This window comes from Anabas testudineus, chromosome 6, assembly GCF_900324465.2.
Source record: "Anabas testudineus chromosome 6, fAnaTes1.2, whole genome shotgun sequence".
Taxonomy (NCBI): Eukaryota; Metazoa; Chordata; class Actinopteri; order Anabantiformes; family Anabantidae; genus Anabas; species Anabas testudineus.
This window is the reverse complement of record NC_046615.1, coordinates 8,386,356-8,410,164: the sequence shown is the minus strand read 5'-3', so window position 1 is coordinate 8,410,164 and position 23,809 is coordinate 8,386,356. Positions and strand designations below refer to the sequence as shown.

At 41.5% G+C, this 23,809-nt stretch overlaps 1 protein-coding gene across 5 annotated transcripts in view; it reads right to left on the bottom strand.

The window, feature by feature from the left end:
• Positions 1 to 6,546: 6,546 nt before the first annotated feature.
• Positions 6,547 to 23,809, bottom strand: part of osbpl5 (oxysterol binding protein-like 5) — a 31,482-nt gene continuing 14,219 nt past the window's right edge. For 2 of the 5 annotated variants that reach the window (XM_026364724.1, XM_026364726.1), the window contains 21 exons: positions 18,846 to 19,006; positions 18,525 to 18,598; positions 17,264 to 17,344; positions 16,832 to 16,933; positions 16,345 to 16,548; positions 15,813 to 15,897; positions 15,533 to 15,695; positions 12,802 to 13,015; positions 12,341 to 12,525; positions 12,146 to 12,227; positions 11,352 to 11,450; positions 11,117 to 11,213; positions 10,927 to 11,025; positions 10,316 to 10,413; positions 10,073 to 10,162; positions 9,577 to 9,713; positions 9,277 to 9,456; positions 8,972 to 9,101; positions 8,611 to 8,725; positions 8,417 to 8,519; positions 6,547 to 8,317 (listed from right to left, as the gene is read on the bottom strand). In XM_026364724.1, coding sequence (XP_026220509.1) covers positions 8,182 to 8,317; positions 8,417 to 8,519; positions 8,611 to 8,725; positions 8,972 to 9,101; positions 9,277 to 9,456; positions 9,577 to 9,713; positions 10,073 to 10,162; positions 10,316 to 10,413; positions 10,927 to 11,025; positions 11,117 to 11,213; positions 11,352 to 11,450; positions 12,146 to 12,227; positions 12,341 to 12,525; positions 12,802 to 13,015; positions 15,533 to 15,695; positions 15,813 to 15,897; positions 16,345 to 16,548; positions 16,832 to 16,933; positions 17,264 to 17,344; positions 18,525 to 18,598; positions 18,846 to 18,981 — 2,610 coding nt within the window. In that variant the 5' untranslated portion in view covers positions 18,982 to 19,006 and the 3' untranslated portion in view covers positions 6,547 to 8,181. Of the gene's footprint in view, positions 8,318 to 8,416; positions 8,520 to 8,610; positions 8,726 to 8,971; positions 9,102 to 9,276; positions 9,457 to 9,576; positions 9,714 to 10,072; positions 10,163 to 10,315; positions 10,414 to 10,926; positions 11,026 to 11,116; positions 11,214 to 11,351; positions 11,451 to 12,145; positions 12,228 to 12,340; positions 12,526 to 12,801; positions 13,016 to 15,532; positions 15,696 to 15,812; positions 15,898 to 16,344; positions 16,549 to 16,831; positions 16,934 to 17,263; positions 17,345 to 18,524; positions 18,599 to 18,845; positions 19,007 to 19,313; positions 19,342 to 23,809 lie in introns of those variants that run through there. The other 3 variants (XM_026364725.1, XM_026364728.1, XM_026364723.1) reach the window with 2 other exon arrangements.

Genomic DNA, 23,809 nt, shown 5'->3' with positions numbered 1-23,809 from the left:
GATTATGTGAGCAGCCAAAATGTCAGCAATGGAAAGAATATGTTTAAAATGTGAATGGTAATGTAATTTCAATTCTCCTGCTTCCCAAAGTTCAATTTCTGTTACAGAAATGCAAGTGAGGGTTATATAAATCCCCTATAGAAGAAGGAAATGGGAAGACTGAGGCCTGAAATAAAAGGAAATCCTGTTTGTCATAGCTCAAGGGTCTTTCCCAAAATGCAGGGGGAAGTCAAAGGCCTTCTCTGTTCACATGATGCCCCGAGACAGAGCATAGAGGCAACCTTTGGCTAAGTAGGCCATGGTTGTGTGGGAGGTCAGCATTAATCAAATTAGACAGCATGCTCCAAATGCAGCATGGGCACACTTCAGTACTGTAAACATATATATACTGTACATGACATCGCTGTGAACCTGCTTTAGGACCTCGACTGTAAGAAGACAACATCACATCTGCAGGTGTACAGTTGAAGTCCAAGTGGTATTTATCAGGAGTGTTCATTTCCATGCCATCAGCTTTGCATTACCTTTCACACTAAGCTCATCATCCATTATATGTGAGTCTCATGGAAATATATTTCCCACGTTTTGTTAGCCACGATGAACAGCATTTGAAAATGTAATTTTGCCCCTTGTGCTCCAGACTGGAAGACCTAATGATGTCATCTCCTGTGGATGTCATCTTTAATGAACACTCTGTCTGCTGACAGCTATCGGTATGTTAAAAACATACATCTCACGGCCCGATTACTTAAACACAGGCGCAGATGTCTGGTTTCGCCCCCACAAGGTGCGCAGATGTTTGTCCACACCCATTGTTAAAGGTGGGGGTACGGGCGGCGTGAGCTTGGGAACAGGAGGTTTTGGTGGAGTCGTGCGGTTTACACGATCCCCAAGGAAAAGCTGAAGAAATAAATGCAGCAGCAGAGATGGAGACAGGGATTAGGATTTGAGGTTTCTTTACGTGAAAAGTTGGAACATTACATCTGAATAATTAGATCCTGACAAAAAGTAGTTCCACATGATGTGAAAACTGCTAAACATTAGATGACCCCGTGCAGCGGCTGCGCTTTTAAGAATGTCATGCAAGCTGGCACACAATACAATATCTACACACACAAACACAGAGGAGTCTTTCACAGCAGTTCAGTCCACCCAAACCCCGTCCTGCTGAAACAGAATCTCTTTTCTTCGGTCGACGATCTCCGAATGTGTGTGTGTGTGTGTGCTGGCTATCTGAGCCAGAGGACAAAGGGGCAGGGGCGAGGATGGAGATGTTCGGGGGCTGTGGAGGACATGAAGGGTGGGTGGATTGTTGGGAAATGAGTCACTGGAGCCTCAAAGCCAAGCTCTCCAACCCCAACACCTCCTGCAACACCCGAGCAGGGAGGTCCCCTCGTTGGAATCCAGGCCTACGGACGGAGAAGCTGAGTGGGCACACCACACACTGTACAGCGTGCATGGACATGGTTTACAGTAGTACACACACACAGTCTCTGATACACATACACACTTGTTGTCCCTCTAAAGAGGATCAGGATCTCACTGCAGAGGACACGGCCCCTGCAACAAAAGCTTCTATTGTAGAAAATCTGCAGGATGCATGTACAGTGTGAGACCGTCTGTACTTTATGTAAGTGCAACGCAATTTATTATCTTTCAGTGAACAGTGAACTGATGTGTGTGTGCACAGATGCACTTCTCTCTAATAAAACACACAGTGTCCGGTAAGTTAATAATTTAAACATAATTTTCTTTTGGCTTTTTTCATTTCCACCCTGCTCCCCCGTCATGTCACGTATTGTCCTTCAATGTGCAAATTCGACCCAGGCAACACAAGTGTGACAACAACAACCTCCATTGTCTTAATGCCAGTGATGATCCAGCGACCATTGCTTAGGGTTTCAAACACACACACACACACACACACACACACACACACACACACATAGCCACCAGCTGTGACCTGGTGTCACAGCTCTTACTACCCTGTTTATTAGATCAAAAGCAACTGACTGACAGACGGAAATGAGAAGAGAATTCATAGAATACATATATATAGATGCCTCAACTATGTTTAGTTACCGTTCGTCTTTGTGTGGCTGTAGTGTTACATGCTGCAAAGGTCACTCTGTCATAAATTGATCTGTTCAAATGATAGATTCCCTAAAAAATAGGTCCTCTCTCCCGTTTGAACACACAGGAGTGAGGACCTATTTCTGAAGTTAACGAGAGTTAGTTGAGGTGGTGACGGGTGTGTAGTGATAAATCCACTCTGAGCGAGTGTGTGTTTGTCTCATTACACTGTGGGACGGGCTGAGTGCTCCGGGACAAGACTCAACAGGAGCAGCGGCCCTTCACGGAAACCCAGCAGACAGACTGCTCTGTCGCCATGGCAACAAATCAAAGGGCAACACCGTACAGGTGGTGATAACTATTACAGGTCGTGTGATGGCTGATTGGCGTTGATTCGACTACATTACAACCCAGTGAGAGACTGTTCATTATCACACTTGCTGCTTTTGCCGTCCCATGGAAATGTTTGAAAGATCCTTTGTGAATCTTCACCTGTTTGCGTTTGGACAGGTTGCGTCTACCTGTCTGTACAAGAAGACCACCCCACGTCCTTTTCCTTGCAATTACTTCACATTGTGTGGGTGGCTGGCACAGCAACACACAGGCAGGGCATTGCTATAGCTACCACAACAAATCAGCACTCTTTTGCTTTTATAGTAAAACTTAATGAGTCATCTAATGAATCTACGGGGGGTAGATAGTATCATCAGTTATCATCACTTTTTACAATCGCTGGAACAGAGTTTTGCAAAATGGAGGGTTGAGTGTTTGGAGATGTTAAGATAGACAAACACTAAATACTGGTTAGTGTCCAATTCTTTTGTGAAAAGAAATGTCACTCACATCAACAGTGTACTCTCTGATATGTTTTCATTATTTATTTATTTATTAACAATGATGGTCTAGTCTATGAAAGAGATGAATAAACTAAAATCAAGATCTAGATTGAGTCACACTTAGTGAACAGATGCAATTTGTCGGTTTTGTTGGTCTTTTTATAGGATTTGCTGACAGTGCCAAAAATGGTTGAAATGAATTTTTATTAGTTTTCATTGCGTTTTAGAAAAAGTCTCTGCTTTTCTGGAAATTGGGTTTCTAAACACAGTTTGTGTAGGACCTTATCCTAACTGACATTTGGGTTTTTAAACTATAAAACTATTTTGCATGTACAGGTAGAAGAGCCTCCAACCCTGGGATGAATGCATGAACCACATTACCATGAGGGAGACACACACACACACACACACACACAGCTTGAATATGTAAATATTTGCTTAAGCACTAATAGGACTTCATCTATCAGAAATCTTAAAGCTGTGAAAACTGTATCAAACTGAAAAGCTGTTCTCATTGTGAGTATTCTTTATACTACTGCAACCTATAATAATGCACATTTTATAAATCATATGTATTTTAGTAAGTAAAAAAAGTTACAAGTCCACCACCAGCAAGAACGTGGACCTTGGGTGGACATTGTTTTGGCTGGAAACTCTTTTCAATGTCAAGTTTAACTTAAGCTAACATTGCAGAGAAGTCCTAAACGTGGTCAGAATAATGGACAAACTTCATGTGCCATAAAGATCATGTATACTATCCTTCAGCACTTTCTACAGCTGAGTCAGATGAAGGTCGTCCCCCTGAAATCAGAGCTCAGCAGTGATTTATTGGTTTACTTAGTGGCGTTAACTTTCCTTCATGTATTCTTCAACAGGGAACAAAATGACACACTTGGCCCCGGGGTGCTCCTGACTGCCAGATTCCCTCCCTCTCGCTCTGCCCTCACCTCTGCTCTCTGCAAGTCCAGACAGGTCGTCTCTCTGTCTGCCTCCCTCCTGCATGGTTCAACACGGTTTAGTCTATTTGTAACAGGCCTGAGTTGCAACAGAGTGGCAACCCCCAGGAAACATTCAACCTGTTTGCACTTCAGCCAAAGCAAGCAGGACACACCTCAGAGCAGCTGGCCGCGCTCACCTCGGGAGGAAATGCAGAGGAGGAGAATGTGGGAGGGATCTGGATAAAGGATTGAAGCGCGGCTCAGTCATGTTAAAAGATGGAATCGTGACAACTTAACCAAATTTCTACTTGAATAGACACTGACACCCTTTTGCCTATAGCTAATTACTATTAAACAGTAATGTGGCTCCTTAGGAACAGGGTTGCCCGGGGGGTCTGGCAGATGTCATATTCCTCCACCTCCACCTGACCACACACGTTTGATACCTCCCTGCACTGTGTCTGTGGATGCGGGGTGCAGTGAGTGGGATGCTGCATTTGACCACAGAGCCGTTTACACCCCTCATTCATCTAGTGCCAGAAGTAAACACACACGAGAGCCAGACAAAGAGCGATCCGCAGCAGGGAAACTGTTACAACCTCACAGTATGTCACTCACAGACTGAAAGGAACCGTCGTGCATGGAGTGCTGCCAGGAAAATAAACACTCATTCTCCAACGGCCTGAGTTGGTCTGTCGCTCCTTCCGTCAGCCCCACACATACAGCCGGACAACACAATGGTTCAGTGTGCGCCCACTCAGACATCAGCTAACTCAGAAGAATACAAGCAGGCCATGGAGGAGGAGATCACCCTTTGATCTTTACCCAGCTACCAATCTGCCCACTCTGCTGCTTGTCCCCTCGTCTCTACCCTCATCATTTGATGGAAAACAAAACCTCCGAACTTGCCCGGATCTGAGATGGTGTGGATTTGTTTAGAAATCTAAAGCAGACTATATGCAATGGGAGCATGCCAGTATGAATCTCTGACAATGATTTTCCAAAGTACACCTGAGCACACGTGGTTATATTCATCACTGTATCACGACAGTTTCTCATACGATGCCTCCTGAGGGTTCGAACATCATGTTCAGCAGTGGTTTCTGACCTTGGCTGTTCGCATTTCCCCTCAGTCCTTAAATCTCTTGTATTGCAGGCATCAAACTTTAAAAATGCTTTTTAGATTTAGAAAATACAACTTGTACTTTTGTCAGCTAAATGAAGCAAACTGACAAATCACAGCATTTAGTCTATATTGCATTTTTGGAAAAGAGCCGTGTGTTCGAGTTCATCTGTAATGACTAAATGTTTTGACTTGAGATCGGGTTGAGCTACAAAAGGCAGTTAAACAGGAAACACATTTCACTTTGATGGATTAATCTCTGTTTAGATAGGCTTGACACTTTAATATATCAGGTATTTATCTCACGCTTCAAGGATTGTTATTGCAAAAAAGATGGTAAAGTGTCACGTTGTGAACTATTTGATGTGGGAAGTTGTGTCAAGTTTGAATTTGTGATTAGATTCACATGCAATAATAAAATACAATGAGTGTATGGCAGGTGTGCTTTTGTGTACGTGACCATGCGGACTTGTTAACTCACAGGAGTGAACCAGCACTTCAGCAACAACAGAAAAAAAAAAAACGAGTTTAACCATTTGATCTAGTTTATTATAATACATTCAGACTTTTTTGGCTTTTATTTTTTCAGAGAAGTATCACTGAGAGGTCTCCATTTTTCTTTAAGATTAGAGTCACCCAGCTACTCACATGCTGCCCAGTACAACTACACCCGTAGCTACAACCTGTGGCCTGTGAGCAGCCTCATTGCAGCAGTTGGGGGACTTACTCAAGGACATCACTCTGATTGCGGTCTTGAGGAGAGAGCGGCCAGCGATTCTTTTCACTTGTCCATCCAAATTTAATCCCTTCTTTTTGTTTCATGGTAACTCAAAAGATGTGAAGACCCAACGAAAAACGAAAGATTTGAATTTGAAGCTTTATATGGGTTTTAGATACATGTTGAATTATACTGTACTGTAATATACTAATATACTGACTGTGGCCCCCAGCACATCCACTGTAAAGGCTTTAGGAAAAGATCTGTCCAAGGTTAAAGAAAGGATGACTGGTTACTGACTTTATTATGTCAGACATTTACTAGTGCAGTTCATATAGACAGACTAACGCTGTGTGTAAAGAGCATCAGACACGCCAGACTGAAAGGAGGCTCCTAAACATAATCTGGCTACTTTCACAGGGGCTTAAAGCTGTGTGTGTGGCCGATATGTTGAGCCATGTTGCGTCTACCAAGAGATTGACATCTGCTCAGGTTCGGCTCCCAGCTCTGTAGTTACCCTGTGAGAGTCTGCCACAGGTCTCATGCAGCAGTTTGAACAGAAACAGTTGCCACTAACCTAAAGTCTCAAGAGTGGCTATTTTTTATTTAGAGCGCAATTGTTATATGATGCAACCTCCTTGTTTTGTCTAGTGTTTTAAGTTAATTTGAGAGACATCACTTCACATGTGATCAACACTCTAGTTAACAGTCAAATGAACATCAACAGCTCCCTCTAGTGGAGAATATCTAACTACAGAGGAAACATTTTTTCTGTCAAGTGAAAAAATTCTCATTATTATGACAGATGGTGGATCCAATTTTCTCTTATAAGAAAATAATGAGGACCAACTGCAGTAAAAGGGTTAAAGTATTTTTACTGTAGTGCTACAGTACGCAACAAGTATGAATGAAAACAACAGGCAACATCATGTTTTCTGTAGTTTGTTATCGGGTGACAAAAAATATGGCATAAGGAATCTCTGCAACAGGGCCATAGAGTAGAAAACAAGAACATAATGAAGAGAATAAACAGAAAAAAGAAAAGAAAAGTAAATGCAATCAAAGAGTTCCTTCTCGTGCTTCGATTCCCTCCCGTTGGGCAGATCAGTACTGGCAATGGACACTGAAATTCAAGGATTAAAAATTAGTAAAAATCAAGATCACAGATCCGACTTTGTTTAGCACAACCATAATGGCTTACTCACACATGTGCTCCCTCACACAAACACACACACACAACATGACAACCCCACACGACCCTGGAGTGCGATTGTCACCTCTGGTCTCCGTCCTCCTAGCTGAATAAGATTAGGAACGTCAAGGTTAATCACCGGATAAATACATTCTGAAATCTCTTTTTTTTTTTTTAAACACAGACGTCCAGACAAATATATACAAATTGATTAAAACAGAAAACAACTGATTACTAGGTGTTTACATCTTAAAAGTGTCACTTCAACATGGACCAAGATACACACACACAAACCCCTTTCTATTAGGACAATGCATCCCAAGTCCTGTCTTGTTCTTGTCGCACTTCCTTCCATCTGTCATTTCCTCCACACACTACTTCTTTATGTAACTGATTGTACACACTAGTGTTGTGGTCTAGACCGAAGCAGTGCTATACTATTATCCCTTCAGTTATGGTACTACAGGCACACAAATGCAAAGACACTCAGTTTGGCTCTCTGCCCTGCTCCATTCCTCTCATCTTTCTTGTGTGCCTCTTACAAACAGACACAATGCTATCTGTAAACAAGTACTCTGTGTCCTCGGATTATAAATACTGTTTTGGTAAAATCATCATCATCATCATCATCATCATCGAAAGACGAGACAGTGAGTACATCAATACAAAACACACAGAATTGCACTGGTGGAAGATTTCTTTCTTCATTTGTATATGCTGTGTTTTTCTTCTTCTTCTTCTTTTTGGCTTCAGCGTTAAGGCCCAAAATCTGGAGTGGAAGGTGAGTAGGAGAAGTCCAAGAGGTGATCCGTCTGCGCCCATAGGGCCTACTGTAGGTACGATTGACACATATACAGGCACACTCACATGAACAGTATTGCAGGGCAATATAAAAAGACACAAAGGAATTATGAAACATCCTCTCTGTCATTTCATTATGCAAAAATCATTCTTCATTGTCATCATCATCATCATCATACATTTCATCTTTTTATTTAAAATCATTTCAGCCGTGCATGTCTCTTATTCCTTGTCTCCTGTCCAAAGTGCATGGGTGCCGGTGCTGTTTCAGTCTGGCTACACCAGGGGGTGCCGTTCCTCTCTGCAGATGACTGACAGGCGGTGGCTGTGTTTATTGCTGTAATGTCCGTGCTCCTCCCCAGACGACACAAAGGGACAAAGTTGCCCTAGTGACACTGATCTGAGGTCTCAGCCTCCTCTTGCTTTTCAGTGTCTGTGCTTTTTAGAGGGTTATGATTCCAGATCAGTGGCAGAGGGAAACTCCTCTCTGAGGAGCGGGCTCAGGTGAAGACGTAGTTGAGGAAGAACTGAGAGAGGAGCAGAACACAGAGGATGACACAATGACGCCCTGTCAACAACACATTCTCATCTGTTACCCTCTGTTGAGCCAGCTGACGGCCCAGAGCCACCAGGTTCCTGCAGGGAGAGAGAGAGAGCGGTCTGAGTGAACTATTGTGTGTTAGTCAATGAATGTTTAGGCTACTTCTGCTCCTTCCATGAATGTGTTTAATTTACCTCTGAATATCCTGCTGTGTCTTCTGTATAGACGTGACGGAGGCCTCTATAAAGGCAATGTCCTTCATTTCTTTAGTGCACCGTGCACACTGGCTTGAAAACGCTGGGCATATGAGAGAGGAGACAACACTTGACTTAGGATGCACCATTTAATGTGATGTGTTTGTGAGCATGTGCGTGTGCATGCACCTCACCTTCATTGTCTGAGGACTCGTGTGTCGGCTCTGGTGTGGTACTGCTGCTCTCCGTGTTCTGGCTGCAGCTGGATGGCTGGCTGCTGGCCTTTCTGTGCTTCCCATTCACCCCAGCCTTAGGGTGAGTCAGAAAATGTTTAAGTTAAGTGATTCAAACATCACTGCAGACAAATTGATAGTGAACTGCATCAGGCTAAGAGCTGAAGACGTGGAGTTTAGATGCCTGATCATCAGTGCAGCAACTACTGTAAGTGAGAAAGAAAACTGATCGTGTTGTTTTAGAGCACAGATGCAATTTGGCTTGACAAACTTAATTTTGACAAACTGTGTAGTTTGGAGGTGTGTGAGTGGTCTGGCTGACCTTCTGTTGGCTGGCCCAGCTGTGGCTGTAGGAGAGCCCGTTTTGTTGTCTCTGGTTTTTCTCATGCGTCTGAATCACTCCGTCCTTCTCAAACTGAACCAGACAACGCTCAGGCTCCCACGGCTGTGTGCTGCCAAACAAGAAAACAATATTACATTTTGTAGATTTAGTGTAATTTAAATCGGTGTCCTTACTATCTCTATGTTTCTCCTCTCCTCACTCTACAGCACATTCATTCTCATACTGACCTAAAAATCTGCCTTGTGTGTGTGCGTGTGTGCGTGCGTGCATGTGTGTGTTCATACTCCATGTGCTTATAGATCCACTCAGAGGTGACAGGGTCTTGGTGGAAAAGGTGTGGGAACCAGGGTTTGTCTCCTCTCTCTTTGGCTTCCTTGCGCTGAGCTTCCTCCAACACAAACTTCTCCTGAGTGGCACGCAGTTGGTCCCGATCCATGATGGCCTTGGTCACATGCTGCCAAAGTCTGCCACATTCAAATCAGATTGAAACTGAGTCATGTGTTGTGCATCACTTCTGTAGTTGTTTGAATGGAATATAATTGTATTGACATAAGCGGCTGAAATGTACTGTATGTGTGATCTACCTTTCAGACTCAAACTCCCCCTGTTGGTCTATCTGCACGACTTGTCTCTTGAGTCGGCTGCTGCGAATGTCCGAACTTGGGTTCCACAACGTCTCCTGCTGGCCTGATCGTTTCTCATGTATGAACACTTCGTTGTCCTGAATATGGCAAAGGCAAGAAAATGTTTAGTTCATTGAGCCACTTCACTTCAAAGAGACCACTAAATGTGGCCCATTAATGTTACATCAATCCCTCACAGTGAGGTCAGCGTGAGAAACAGTTTACTACAACACTGACGGCATGTGTGGTTCACTGTGAGAGTCCTCTAAGCTGCTTCCTAGTTGATGTGTCTCCCTGCTTCTCCTAAACCCCTAATTATAAATTCTGCCTCTAATTACTGCTGAGAATTACTGAATACCAACTGGAAGTAAGTAAGAGGCAGAGAGGGACATGGAGACATACATTTCAGAAGGAGACTGAGACGGCAGGCAGGGAAACAGAGATAAAAAGCTCTCACCCAGTGTCCGTCAACTGTGGCCACTAGCTCCTCACCGACAAAGATCTTCCCACTGATCTGATTCACAGAGCAGGAGCCTCCAAGGAAAGGCTGTAATGAACAGAATCAAAGTGTAAAACCTCTACTAAAACTAAAACTAAAATTTTTTATTAGTATTAGTATTAGTGTATCAGCTGTAATGGTGATGGTAAAGCTATTATCATAATATAAGAGATAAACTTACATTTTAACTGAGAAACATACCTTCAGTTTGAATTCCAGCTCTGTGAAACATTTTGTCTTCTCACACTCAATAGTGACCTTCCCACCCAGCTCTAGTGTCATAGTGCCATACAGTATACCTAGAGGACACAGATATAATAGAGTCTCACATCATCAACACATAAATTAAGAAAATGAGAAAAAAAATGATTTAGTTTCAACTCCTTGTTCAGCTTTAATTCTTCTCATCTGCCCTGTTGAAGACTGTTATATAATAGCATTAAGAATGTCACCTGCACAAAATGAACCTTTTGTTCTGCCTTAACATGTCTAAACAAAGTATGGCAATTAAAACCTCAACACAATAGCTGTAGCTAAGCTGTATCTAAGAGATGGTGCAGTGTGAAGGAGATTATGTTAGTTATGGTAACTTAATGCCAAGGCAGAGCAGGAATGTCTGGAACAACTTCACTTGAAAAGGTTAAAACTCTGCGACACTTGCGGTACACTGTACCACTTCATTGTTCGATATGCAGCAGGCGTTGCTGGTGATTTAAATTTTAGAGCCTTATTCCAATGGTGGCACGCTGTTGACACGAGAAGGTGAACAGATTTAGTTATTGTGATAGCCACACACATTTAATTTAGATTACCTTTGCAGTGAGCATAGGGCATGGTGATGACATATTCCTCATTCCTGGACAGGAACAGTAGCCTGGCTTTTCCATCCAGAATAGCCGACAGAGAGTTACCTAAAGCAGCAGATGTACAGAGGTACATGATTACATAAGCATCAATTTTCCATTAAAAAGACTGACAACCATTTACTATGCCTCTGCATACCATAGAACTTGGACTTGGCAAGGATACTTCCACTGATAGAAAAACCATCCTTCCTATTGCAGACATAAAAGGCAGAGATGGGCGGATGGTGGGAAACCTGGCAGAGGAAAGGGAGAAAGACAGGGAGCAGAATGAGAGGGATGTCATGTACACTGCCATTTATTCAGACACATGGGATGAATCGTGTCTTGTGTATTAACTCATTCACTCATTATAGCTTTTAAATTGTTTTTACCTGTTCAGCTATGTAGAAAGTACAGCTGTCGGTTTGAGGATGGAGCCAGCAGCAGCGAAACGTTTCCCCCAGGATTGGATTGTATGGCTTTTTCAGACCCTGGAAAATGCAAACAGCGATATTTTTATCAATGTAAACTTCTTCTGAAACATTCAGTCTATCTTAGGCCCAATGTGGATACGGTTTTCATGATTTATTTTTATTTCCTCTAACAACCGGTACGGTTTTGTTGCACTTAATAACCGATGGGAGGTGTTTTTGCTGCAGAAATAGACTTTGGACAGTCATTTGTCATGTGTCCAAGAAATAGTGTCACTGAATGTCAAGTTAGAGGAGGCTGAGCCGAAAAAAGACACAGGTCTAAAAATGCTAACAGCTAGAAAATCCTCCCAAGCTCTCAAAACAGGTGCTTCCAGTATGTGTGTGACTGAAAATGACAAATAATGTTCATTAGCTGAAGTGGTATTTAACTAAAAACTGAATCCTTTGGTTAGTGCTGATCTGAGATGCTAAAAGTAAAATTAAAAGACCACTGCATCATAGTTAAATACATAATATATTTTATTTTATTTAACAGTATTGATCTGAAAGAAAACATATTGTTGGTATCTTGAGTCTACTGATTCTTTGAAATGTACTGTAACAATACACAATATTGTGCAAGATGGTAAATATTGTGCAGCCTAATTTGTGTTGTTTCTTAATAAAAAAAAAAGTTTTTATTTCCAAGGTCATGATATTTTAGAGCCAATATGACAATAATAGCAAGCCATTTGGGTGTGACCAAATCTTACCTTAGGCTTCTTGTAGAAACCAGACAAGTACCATCTTAACACCTGCTTGATGCGACCATATGCACTCTCCTCCAGTGCAGCTCTAGGGTGAAAAATCCAAAATTACTCAGTTATGAACAAACACGCAAAAAACAATTTTAAAATACAGAATTGCACACACATACACATACAGAGTACAATAACTTGGTTACTGACTGTGAAAGCAGATCGGCGTGGTAGTAGTAGTCAGACAGCTTGTCCAGGAAGGAACGAGGCTCCAGAATGAAGGTGGGGAGCACCACCTTGGATAGGTCCATGCCTGGGCGCAGCTGCTTCAGCAAGGTCCAAATCAGACCCTTGTTCTCCTCAGATACAGTCTCCACCTGGGATGCCTCACCAGCCTGCAACACACACAGACAGAGGCAGGGGCACATGAGAGGGTGCCATAGGGGCCTTGTAATCACACAGATGGCTCAGACGAGCAAAAAGAGACTTTCCTAGTATGCTATAGTGAGCAAGTTAAGAATGCACCAACACATTTAAGATGTTTAAAACTAAAAATGTATATTTCAAATGTTTTCTTAGTGTGTTTTTTACATAATCTGGAACTCAAATCCAAACAAATAAGAGTTCAGAACATAATAATCTAATTAATGACTGTGAACAGAGGGCTTCACCTCAGCCATCTCCTCTGTGCTCTGCTCTACATAGGCTGTGGCCTGCAGCCCAGGGGACAATTCATCTGATTGGTCCATGTCACTCTCCTCTGTCAGCCTTCCACCATTCTCATTGGCTGTAGTGTCCCAGTCGTCATGAGCCTCCCGCTCCGATTTGTCTGAAAAGCCATCCTGTTCCATGTGGTGATTGCCCAGGAACACTGTGTCATTCAACCTAATAGTAACAGACGAGAAGTAAACCAAGGTTAGAACGATATTAGGTAACCCTGAAATTCAACTATTTCTTACTGCTATTACATATTCAACTGCTGATGAAGCTCAGACACATCTGATCTTGAAACAATATTATCTGTGATACAGATTATCCACTACAAAAACCTGGCTGACCTGGAGGGTCTGGATGAATTCAGTTATTCTGACCTGTCTGGTTGGTAGGACAACCAGACCACATCCTCCTCATTTCCCACCTCCCATTCACCATGTTGAATGTGACTGGGCACATTCAGAGGACAAAAACAGGGTCATAAATGTGTATGCATGCACATATACTAAGTCAAACTGCATTCCAGGATGAATTGGCATATTCACTTAGTGGAATTTTCCAGTCTTGGTCAAATCATACACTTCAGCTTTGTCAGATAAGAAAGTCATGAATCAGCTTCGACATGGCCACAGAAAGGAGAAGTGAGAATTAAATGAGAAGGAAAGACAGACAGAGTGAAACTGAAATAGGAGCACTACAGTTCCAATCCAACAGCCATTTTATACTATAAAACTATCCAGACTGTGGACGTCTGTGTACTCTACGGGTGTACCCATCCAGAAACACACTCACACTCACATTCAAAGGGACACACAGATCAAAAAGTAATCAAAGCAGACCTTAATCATGAATCACCACACATTAAACATTATGCAATGTATGATAAGTATACTGTGTGTCATTTGCTTTCAAATCCACATTCAGTGATGAGATTATAGTCACAGAAAACAAGGACACAGCCTATTTTCCCTAAACAACAATGAAAGAGAGTTCAATTTTCATAATGCCCGAGGGCTGGAGAGACCTGAACAGTCACATTCCTGCAAACTCAGTGACACACTAACCAGCCAGTAATGTTATAAATTAACCTAAACACGCCCTGGAACTGCGGCAGTTCTCTTACCTGACACATATACAGCAAACAGAGAAAGCCTTCCTCAGGAATCAAAACACCACAAATGATCCTAGCAGTGAATCCAAAGACAGAGACAGACGTCTGTCCTTATCTCCTCGCTGCTCGCGTGTGTAGATGTTTTAAAATGTAGTGACTAAAAGGTGTAGTGTTGCTTCCTTGATTGCCGCACACCTGCTTCCTGAATGTGAGTGTGCATATTTCCATTTATGAGCTTGTGTGTATGTGTGTGTGTGTGTGTGTGTGTGTGTGTGTAAGTGTGTGTTTGTGTGCATCCGTGCAATGGCTGTGTTGCTGCCGTCTCTTTCTGGGTGGTGTATGGTTCAGATTCTACTCCATCTTCCTGCTCCTCTGTCTGTCATGTGATAATACGGGCTGCTATGATTGGCTAGGAAAGGAGCAGGAGAGGAGGGTGAGCTGGGATGGATGTCTGTAGGGAGGGCTCAGCCATGGAGGAAGTAATAGGAGAAGAAGGGGGTTGGGGAGGAAGGGGATGTTGAATGTAGGATGTAAACGGTATACAAAAAGCAATGCAGACATTCAAGCAGAAATGTGAATATGACTATGATCCATTAACAGAAGTATGAAGACTCAAACACTGAACTACTGTACATAAACATGTATCATTATAAACCTATGACATGTAGTACAATTACCAAATATGAAAAACAGGGACTAATGCCATATATATATATATATATATATATATTTATGCAGCACAGACTGTACTTGAAACTTGGTGAGACTGATAATTTTATTAATAATCAATGATTTAGCACAGTTGAGTGTACTGAAGTGTACAAACACCCACTTAATGTTTTCCCCCAATAATTCTCCTCATCACATTTCATGTTCAGAGTTTACTGCAGCCACAGTATTTCACTATCCTCCATCTACTGGAGATTTACTGTTTTGCTTACAGTGGACTTGGATAATATTGCTGAGGATTCACTTCTCCAGTCAAAATTGCCACTTTTTAAGTCATTGTCATGATATGGAGGATTAGGTTTCAACACTCTTTACTGCTTACATTACTTAAGTCTACTTGTATCTGATTAGAGGTCGGTATAGTTTCTTGTTACAATCCTGAGCAAACCAGACACTGAACAATTCATGTATATACTTACTTTGGTATTTATAAATATGAGCATGCATCTTCAGTGATCACTGTGTATAACTTTTTATTAAACAGCACACAGGGATTTCTTCTCTAGAGTACAGTTCTAAAAACAACTAGCATCGTCTGTTGTATTAAACAAAACTGCTTTGCATTTAACAAGGAATTAGCTTTGAGTGTCTATGTTTCTTCAGTTGTTATTCCAAAAAGGCGACCAGAAAGCACTGAGACTGCAGTTCAAGACCTACCATGTGGAAATTCTGCATAAATAAGACAGCATAAATGTGTTTGGTACCAATGCCAACAGTCTTGTGATTGAATTGGCAAGCAAAGCAATTTGGAGAGCAAAAACAGAAAACATAGATCATTCCTCTAAATACTACTACTAAATGTAAGATGGAGACAAATTGAAGAGAGGTTTCAAGTGTGTATTACTCACTGTAGCAGATCTGTGTCAGTGAGCGCAGTACACTGCAGCAGGTGGAGTATATGGGAGGACTCTGAAGACATGCTGATATCTCCTTCTCTTCCTCCTTTGGCTGTCAGCTTATAGAGACTAGAGCAGCTGAGAGCTAGTTCCAGGGCATCCATCCAGCACCGGCCTGGAAAGGCCGACACGTTTTAGAGACTAGAAGAAATGCTTTCAATTTTGCTCACAAAAATTGTTCCATTGAGCACAGAAGACCCCTGTAGCCAAAACAACCACACATTAGCCTCACCATCAGACTCTGAGGAAGCTCTGAAGATCAGGTAGTTGCTGGGTAGAGGCTGCGTGATGGAGCCAACGTTCTCTCCTTTGGGACCCTGACCATATGGATTAAACAGTGACTCAGGCTTCACAGCGTTTTATTCATGTTGTACCAACAGTAAGATATTATTCTCTCAAGGACCATCTGAATAATGAAGCACGGAACAGGCTAATTATCACTTAAAAATGAAAAAAAAAAAAAAAAAAAACTGTTGTACTAAAAAAAAATGTAATGACTAATAAAATTGCTTTTGTGTCTGCTTTTATTGCAAGTAGATGCCAAAGTTTTATTCAGCGTTGCTAGATATGAAATTCACACTTGAATGCTAGTTAGATAATTTCATGGCTATTACTTTCTTGTACCTATAATGTGCATTAAATCAGTGTTATTTTTGATACTACCACAAGGAGGCAACACTTAGCACACACAGGGGGTTTAAGTCTTACTGATTGATACTCAACTGATACTAACATTAAAAAAAATTTAATAAATGTTGTCTGACCTTCACAGCCCAGATGGATTTGTCCAGTGGGTGATAGAGCTTGAAGCAGAAGCCGTCCTTCTTGGAGGGTCTCTCAATCAGCTTGCATGCACTAAGGAGGATGGTGCCCACCCAGTGGTCTGTTTTGGGAGTCTTATAGATTAAAAGAACTCCAGGCTTCAGGGCACACCACAGCTTGGTCCAACTCTTCAAAGAGCCACGGATCTAAAACAAAAAGATCAATGTGTACAGCAGAATAAAAAGCAAAATGAATATATGTTTTGTAAACTGAATTCGAAAATAAGCACATTCCAAGCTGTAGGATTGTTTCACCATTTGTAACAGATGAAGTGCAAATTACAGATGGGATGATAAATACCAAAAGGTGTAAATAGCAGATGATCAGAAGCCTGAATTTTATTTTGCCAGTGAGACAGCATAGACATTAATTATGCTGGCTGTCAGTGTAACAGCTCTGTGCAATTCTGTTGAGACAGCATTCCTGCACCTTTAGCCAGTTGGACATGATGACAACACTTGGGTCCTTTAATGCACTGAACAGTTCTCTAGTTGCCCGTTTCTTCTCCTGCCTGTAATTCTGCTTTTGGACCTGTGAAACCAGAAACACGCATGCGCACACACACCCACACACACAGGTCAGAGGAGTGATCTGAAATTGCCAACACTAGGTGGAAGCAGAGTCAAGCACATTGCTTTTAGTAACCATAAATGATTCACCGTTCATTCAAAACACACATAAGGGTACACATTTAAATTGTGAGAAAATCAATTTGACCCACTAAGCTGAGGCTGACACTTATAAGTAATATGTCTAAAATGTGTAATAATATGATAAATATTCTTATTCCTATTATTATTATTTTTGCATGGCAATGCTCAACAATTATCACAGTGTTCTCAAGTAGGAAATGATGCGTACCTTAAGAGACTCCTTTCGGGCTAGCTTCTCTGTGGGGGAGGGGCAGTCCTTCTCAACACCATTAAACATCTTGGACTCAGACTGGAGGGGGGGGGGAGATGACCAGTGAAGATGAAGAGGATTTAAACTTAAGTAACCACTGACTAATAATCACAGTGGTATGTTAAAGACACCTTTGTAATAATATTTTAGAATATCTCAGTAAATGTTCTGAAGCAATAACTACACTCAGTTATACTTATGAATAACTGGTCTCTTTGCCACATTGTGTAGAAGATCTATTACGCCGCAAGTTTTTCTGAAGCAGGTAGGTGGCCCTATAAATCAGCAGGGCAACTGAGCAGGCAGCCTGTTCTGTTCAGACCACTAACTCACTGTGGTCAGACAGTAAAGGGAACTGGCTGTTTGATGGTTTTCACTCATCTCCAAGTAGAGATTAGGATAAAAGTTGGAAGTTATCCTGTTATTTTGCTGTAATATGTAATTGCATAACCACTTCTGTTGCACTACATCCATGACTCACAATATTAGTTGGTGAGCCCACACATGCAGTTAGGCTTATTTATTTGCGCCAAAAGAAACAATTCTCTAAGTGTAGTACAGAACTACAACCCAGCTGAAGGGGGTCATGCAAGGTTAAGGCTATGATCAGTCTCCAATTGTCCCATGAGTGCTTTCCGGATAGAAGAACTGGCAAAAGGCCACAGATGAAGCTGCTCTGTGAAATATCACTAATTACTGAGCAATATTACTAGACAAGGCAAAGCAACAAAGGGAGAGGCGACAAGACAAGATGAGATTAACCAGTTGCCACTGTCAACATTTATTGACCACTCCTAATCAGAATTACTAAATGGAGACAGATACTGATACAATAATACAATATCTGTAGCAAATGCACGGTATAGGTCTGCCAAATAAATGGCTTGTGGTGCTAAAGACACAGTTCCCACCATGGCCCTGACATCTAGAGTCACACAGGTTGTACATCACTTTACTTTGTTGAATGTAATAATGGTTTGTTGAGGAGAACAGCAACACATCTGGTTTCTATTTAACAATAGTAGTTTTTACATTTCTAAATGCCTTGATACTACTCTCACTACCCTCTTGTATACTGTATGTTTCAGGTTATTAATACCATTATCAATCAGAGGAAAAGGAACGACAGAATGTAAAGAGGCAAGGGCTGTGAGCTCACCCAATGAGTCAGCTGCAGTGACTTGTTAAGGAGCTGCCCAATCAGAAACTGTGTTCTTACCTTGCTGCCTGGTGATTGGGCAGGACTAAGTTCATTACTCAGCATGGAGAGACCGTTCCTGTCTTTCTCAGTGCCTGGTGGGAACCCACAACACACAGTCACATACAAATGAACTCACTGAATAAATCTGCTGACAGACAGTTAAAGCATGGCAGCCCCCAAAAGCAGCTAATAAGCAGCAGCTGAGGTTCGTTGATTTGTATGGAATAAGTACAGTACAGTACAGCACAGTATGCCAGGTCAGTTCACTAGCACACGTCACTCAAATGTCACACTTTGTCATGTTCCATTTGTCAGCATTTGACCTTGTCGGTCTTTTACCTGGGCTGAGGTTGTAGAGGTCATTGTCTCCTCCATAAGACAGGTTCCGGGTGAGTTTGCGGGGATCAATTTGGGGTGGGGAGGTGGCATTGGGGCACAGAGAAAATCTCCGATTAAACAAATTCTCCTCCTTCATCCTGACAACCTGCTCGTCCTCTGCACTGGAAAAAAATGAGAAGGCAAAGCAAGGGAAGATGTGGAAAAGGAGGAGTAAAAGACACAAAGGAAGAAAGAAAATTCTGATTAGAAGAAAATCTTACATTGAAATATCAGTATGATAAATTTGTTCATGTAATATTAACATTAACAAACACTATCACAAAGTGATTCATTCCCTCTTTGCCTGAATCTGACCTCACTTATTGTCTCTGCCTGTGTTACTCCATCTCCATCTCCACTCTTTCTTTCTGTGTACATTTATCGGTCTGGACCCCCACCCTTTCACTTTCTACACTAACAAAGACCTACTGTGAGTGAACATGTCCACGTAATGGCACTGTGTGGCGGTGACAAGCAGTCCAGTGCACACAACAGATCGAGGCTCCAACCAACTTCATTTCTCTGCACACAGAGACACACTGTCTGAGATGACCCACACTATCATAACCATTACATGTCTGCCCGCACCAAGAGGCTTTAATACACAAACCGCTTCACCCACAAGGAGTGAAGGTCATCACCTTGGGATAATGAAATGCATATTAGCACACAAAATGAGAAAAATTGTTACTGCACGTGTGTATGGGATCAAACTGTGGCTCTAGAGTGTCACACTGTCATTAAGCTGTTAATTTACAGCAGTGAGTGGATGACTCATATTTTTAGGCCACATGAATAACAAATACAAGTACCAACACGAGAAATCACTAAGGCATACAAATACTGTACAAAAGTCTCCATACACATTCTCTTCATTGATACCCGGACACAGAGATGTGGCACTTACCATGTCTCTTTTCATTGCTTTATCCTCTACTGAGCTTTAAAACCAAGTTGCAATTCATGCTATGTTATTATCAACTACTAAAGGTCACAGAGCATTCTGATTGCTCAAACAGGTGGCGAATTGTTCAATCAGAGCTGATGGTAAAAGACTGAGGTTAATGAAGCATAGTTGTAATCACCTAGGTCTGTCTGGTAGGCCACACTGTGCTCTGCTAAGATCAATACAATCCTGTTCATTTTCTCTCAGTGCACAAACACATACAGTAGACAAGACCCTCTGACTCCCAGCCTACACAGCAGTCTCGCCCACAAGTCCTCAATTACAACATCCAAGAACAGGGTGTTGCATAAAATACATTCATAGAACATTTTCACAGACTGATTCATCTTTTAACTTACCCACATAATTTAACTGGAGTTACAGTGGTGCATGAGGCAAGTGTAGTATATTAAAGTGTATAGACTGTTATATGACAACAGTAAAACCTGTGGCTTGACAGTGACCTACAGTACAATGGACAACTCGGTATACTTCTGCATGAGCTTTGACAGTTAAACTGTTTCTTCCCTCTTCAATACTTGTATGTACATGTAAATATTAAAAATACAAAAGTGCACACTCATATCCGTATACTTGTCATACCACTCCCTTCCTCCCACCGTTTTCTACTCTGTTGACTCATTCTCACAACATCCTTTCTTTTTTCTAATCTTTCAATCTTCTCTTTGCATTTCTTCCTCTTGCACTCTGCTCCTTTGTCCTTTAAGAGGTTCAGCTATAAATGACCAAGATATGAGAGTGAAAAGGTAAATTTATTCTTCCCCGAAAGGAGCCTTTGTTGTCATTATGAGGAAGGTCTATAAATAGCATTTCACTGCTGCAGTGCATGCGTACATGTGTAGTACAGTGTTACACCCTGACTGGGGTGCAGGCAAAATGGAAAAGAGCTTTAAGCTTTAGCATTACACAGAAGTATGCACAATGGCCTGAATAATGATAAACTATTTGTATGGGGCAGACACACATAGAATTAATACCACTCACAGTTCAGTGGCTAAGGCAGGTCAAGATGTGGGCAGACATGCAGACAAGACAAACCAATCACAGCTGCCTTTCACAACTGCAGGGTGGGATTCAACAGAGGGAATGTGATGTGAATGATCACACTGCACAGTCTAGACTGAGCATGGGTGTGGCATCCATGCATGATTAATGCGTATGTGTGAGGGCCAGGCAGTTGAGCGTGTTTGCAGGACATGCCAGTAGTGTGTGTGTGTATGTGTGTGCGTGTGCTTGCTGAATGATGATAGCATTAAAATCAGTGTGTGGATGTGCATACATCATTGTGTGTGTGCCTGCCTTGTTGCTACAGACAGGAAGGATTACACATGTACATGATGTAGTGCCAATAGAGAGAGAAAATGTTCTTCACCGATCATTCAATATTAGAAGGAGTTGTGGAGCAGGCCGCATTCAGTGTGCATTAAACACAAACACACCAGCAGCAGTGCCTGAGTTACATACCACATTAGAGGTGGTGGGAAAATATTGATGTGTGAGAGAAAAATCAGAGCATCACATTGATTCCCTCTGTATATGCAGGTGTGTTTGTTTGCACTGGTGGGAATGTGTGCACATTACTCTGTCTCTCACAGCAAACACTGGCTGGGGGAAAAGTGTTCAATGTCAAACAAACAGCCAAAGCATCATTACAGCAAACTGAATAATCAATTATTGTTCCTTCTGTCTGTGGGGAGTTCCCAGTAACATCATGAACCTCTGCCAGTCTGCTTCTGATGCTTAATCTACACTGAGTGCACGTCACAATGTTCCAATTACTGTTAATCAACAGAATAAAGCTACAATATACATCTCAAGTTTTTACCTTATAGATTCAAACTATAACCACTGCATTACAATACATACTACAAAATACTACACTACAGATATAGAATACAGTAAAGTAATATATTTTGTGATTAGAGGAAACACAGTTTGTGTGTGTACATCTAAATTGAAACATTTGGCAACTGAGTACTCTCAGGACATTTAAGCTTTTTTCACATATTCACTCTAGATTATTTCCGGAAAATCAGGTCTAGACATTGTGCAGAAATGAGCATTCACACTTGAAGCAAACAGCAGGAAAAGTCCAGGTAAAATAGTCTGTTTGGTTTTGTGGGGTTGGGGTGGTCGCTGTGTGGAGCATACAGGAGGAATAATGTGACACAAAAAGTACACAGGGGAAATCATAGTCTTTTTTTACAATTGAATGCAATATAGTACATCAAATTAGGGCCAGTTACATTGTTAGAAAGTATGTGTTATGCATATAACCCTGATTTTCTGAAGGAGAGAACTAAGATAGTTCATCACCAGTATGCATGCTAAACATTTCTTATAGTTTCTTGTGTTGCACTGCCCACTCGCTCGCTGTGAATACTGCAGACAATCAACTGCTGTATTCACACAAAGGCTCACACAGACATTACACAAACATTATACAGACTTTCTACTAAGGGGCTCGCAAGATAAGGTGTTTAAAGTCTAGGACGACTGACTCGTCTTTGCATTCTCACATGCACCTCATCTGGGTAACGTCTAGAGAAGTTCAAGATTCCAGTGCATGTGTGAAAGCAGCATTAGATTTATAAATGAGACCAATACCACAATCACAAATACAGATAAGTATCATTTGTGACCTGGCTAAAAGGTGCTCTGTTTATTTTCTCAGTGAATGAAAACCTAAGGTTTATTTCAGATCATATTGTCTGTGTTTATTTATAATGATAAACGTAAATTATATTATATGGAGGAAAATCCAAAGAGAAATTAAGCCACCATTCTGTCGCTCTATTTATTCTACTCCTTGACTTACGTTCTATTAAAAACACAGCATACAGTGCCACAGTTCACACACAGCACGTAAAGTTTGCTATCTCCTACAGTTATCCTAGACAGGTGCTAGAGCTAATATTTGCCCACTGATAAGAGCATCTTGTGGAAATTATACCGGTAAAGTAGCAGAACTAAGTCAGTCAATAACATACATTCCTGTCACACATTAACCTTGAATATGTCAAGAAGGACAGATAAAAACAACAACAAAGACGTATGACCTACACTTACCGTAAAGGTGAAAGCACTTGCTGTCACATGGGATATGATTGTTTTTAGTAATCATTCTACTCACTTTATGGAGGATGAAGGGAAAATAGAGGGAGGTGTCTAAAAGGGCACATACAGACATGCTCTAACGTATATAGTGTTAATGTTTTTCTCTGATCTAACAAGAAAACATGTCAGCAGAACAAGCTTTCTGGGGAGGCGCCTTTAGATAAAACATTGATATACAGTTCAAAGCCCTTTTCAAAAACAATTCCAGTGGAAGCAGCAGTGCATCTGAAGTATGTGCTCATCTCATGTGTGAGAGTGAGAGACTTGTAATATTGACAATCAAGCATCAAGCCAGCTGTTTTTAATGTGATGGCACAGATTAAGTCCAGATACTCCCTCCAGCCTTCTATTACTCCATCCATTCTCTATTTACTTCCCCCAACCGTCTCCTTTGACAACTGAACTAATGGATGTCCATATGACCTAGATATTCACCAATAGGATGCCAAGTAGAGTATGTTCAACAATGCAAGGGAAGAGATGCACACACACAAACCAGATATGCCTTTTTATTATTTTTACCATCACATACTTAAAAAAAATCTAACTAGCTTGGACATTGTCGAGAAATTTCAGGTCAATAAACTGACAAAAACAATCAGTATCATATTCACCTGAATATTCAGTTAAATTTTTTACAACACTGGCCCTGGGTCAGTCCCAGCAAATGCATACATGTACCCAGGGGTGGGCTATATAGAATTAAAACGATATCTGAATGGCAGCTGGATAGTGTAGTGGTAACATGCAGGACACCTGGTTTCAAATCCCGGCTGTGGGCTACATCCAGTAGGTGTCCTTAGGCTTATGCTGACCCTGCCTGGTACCTTGTAAGATTCCC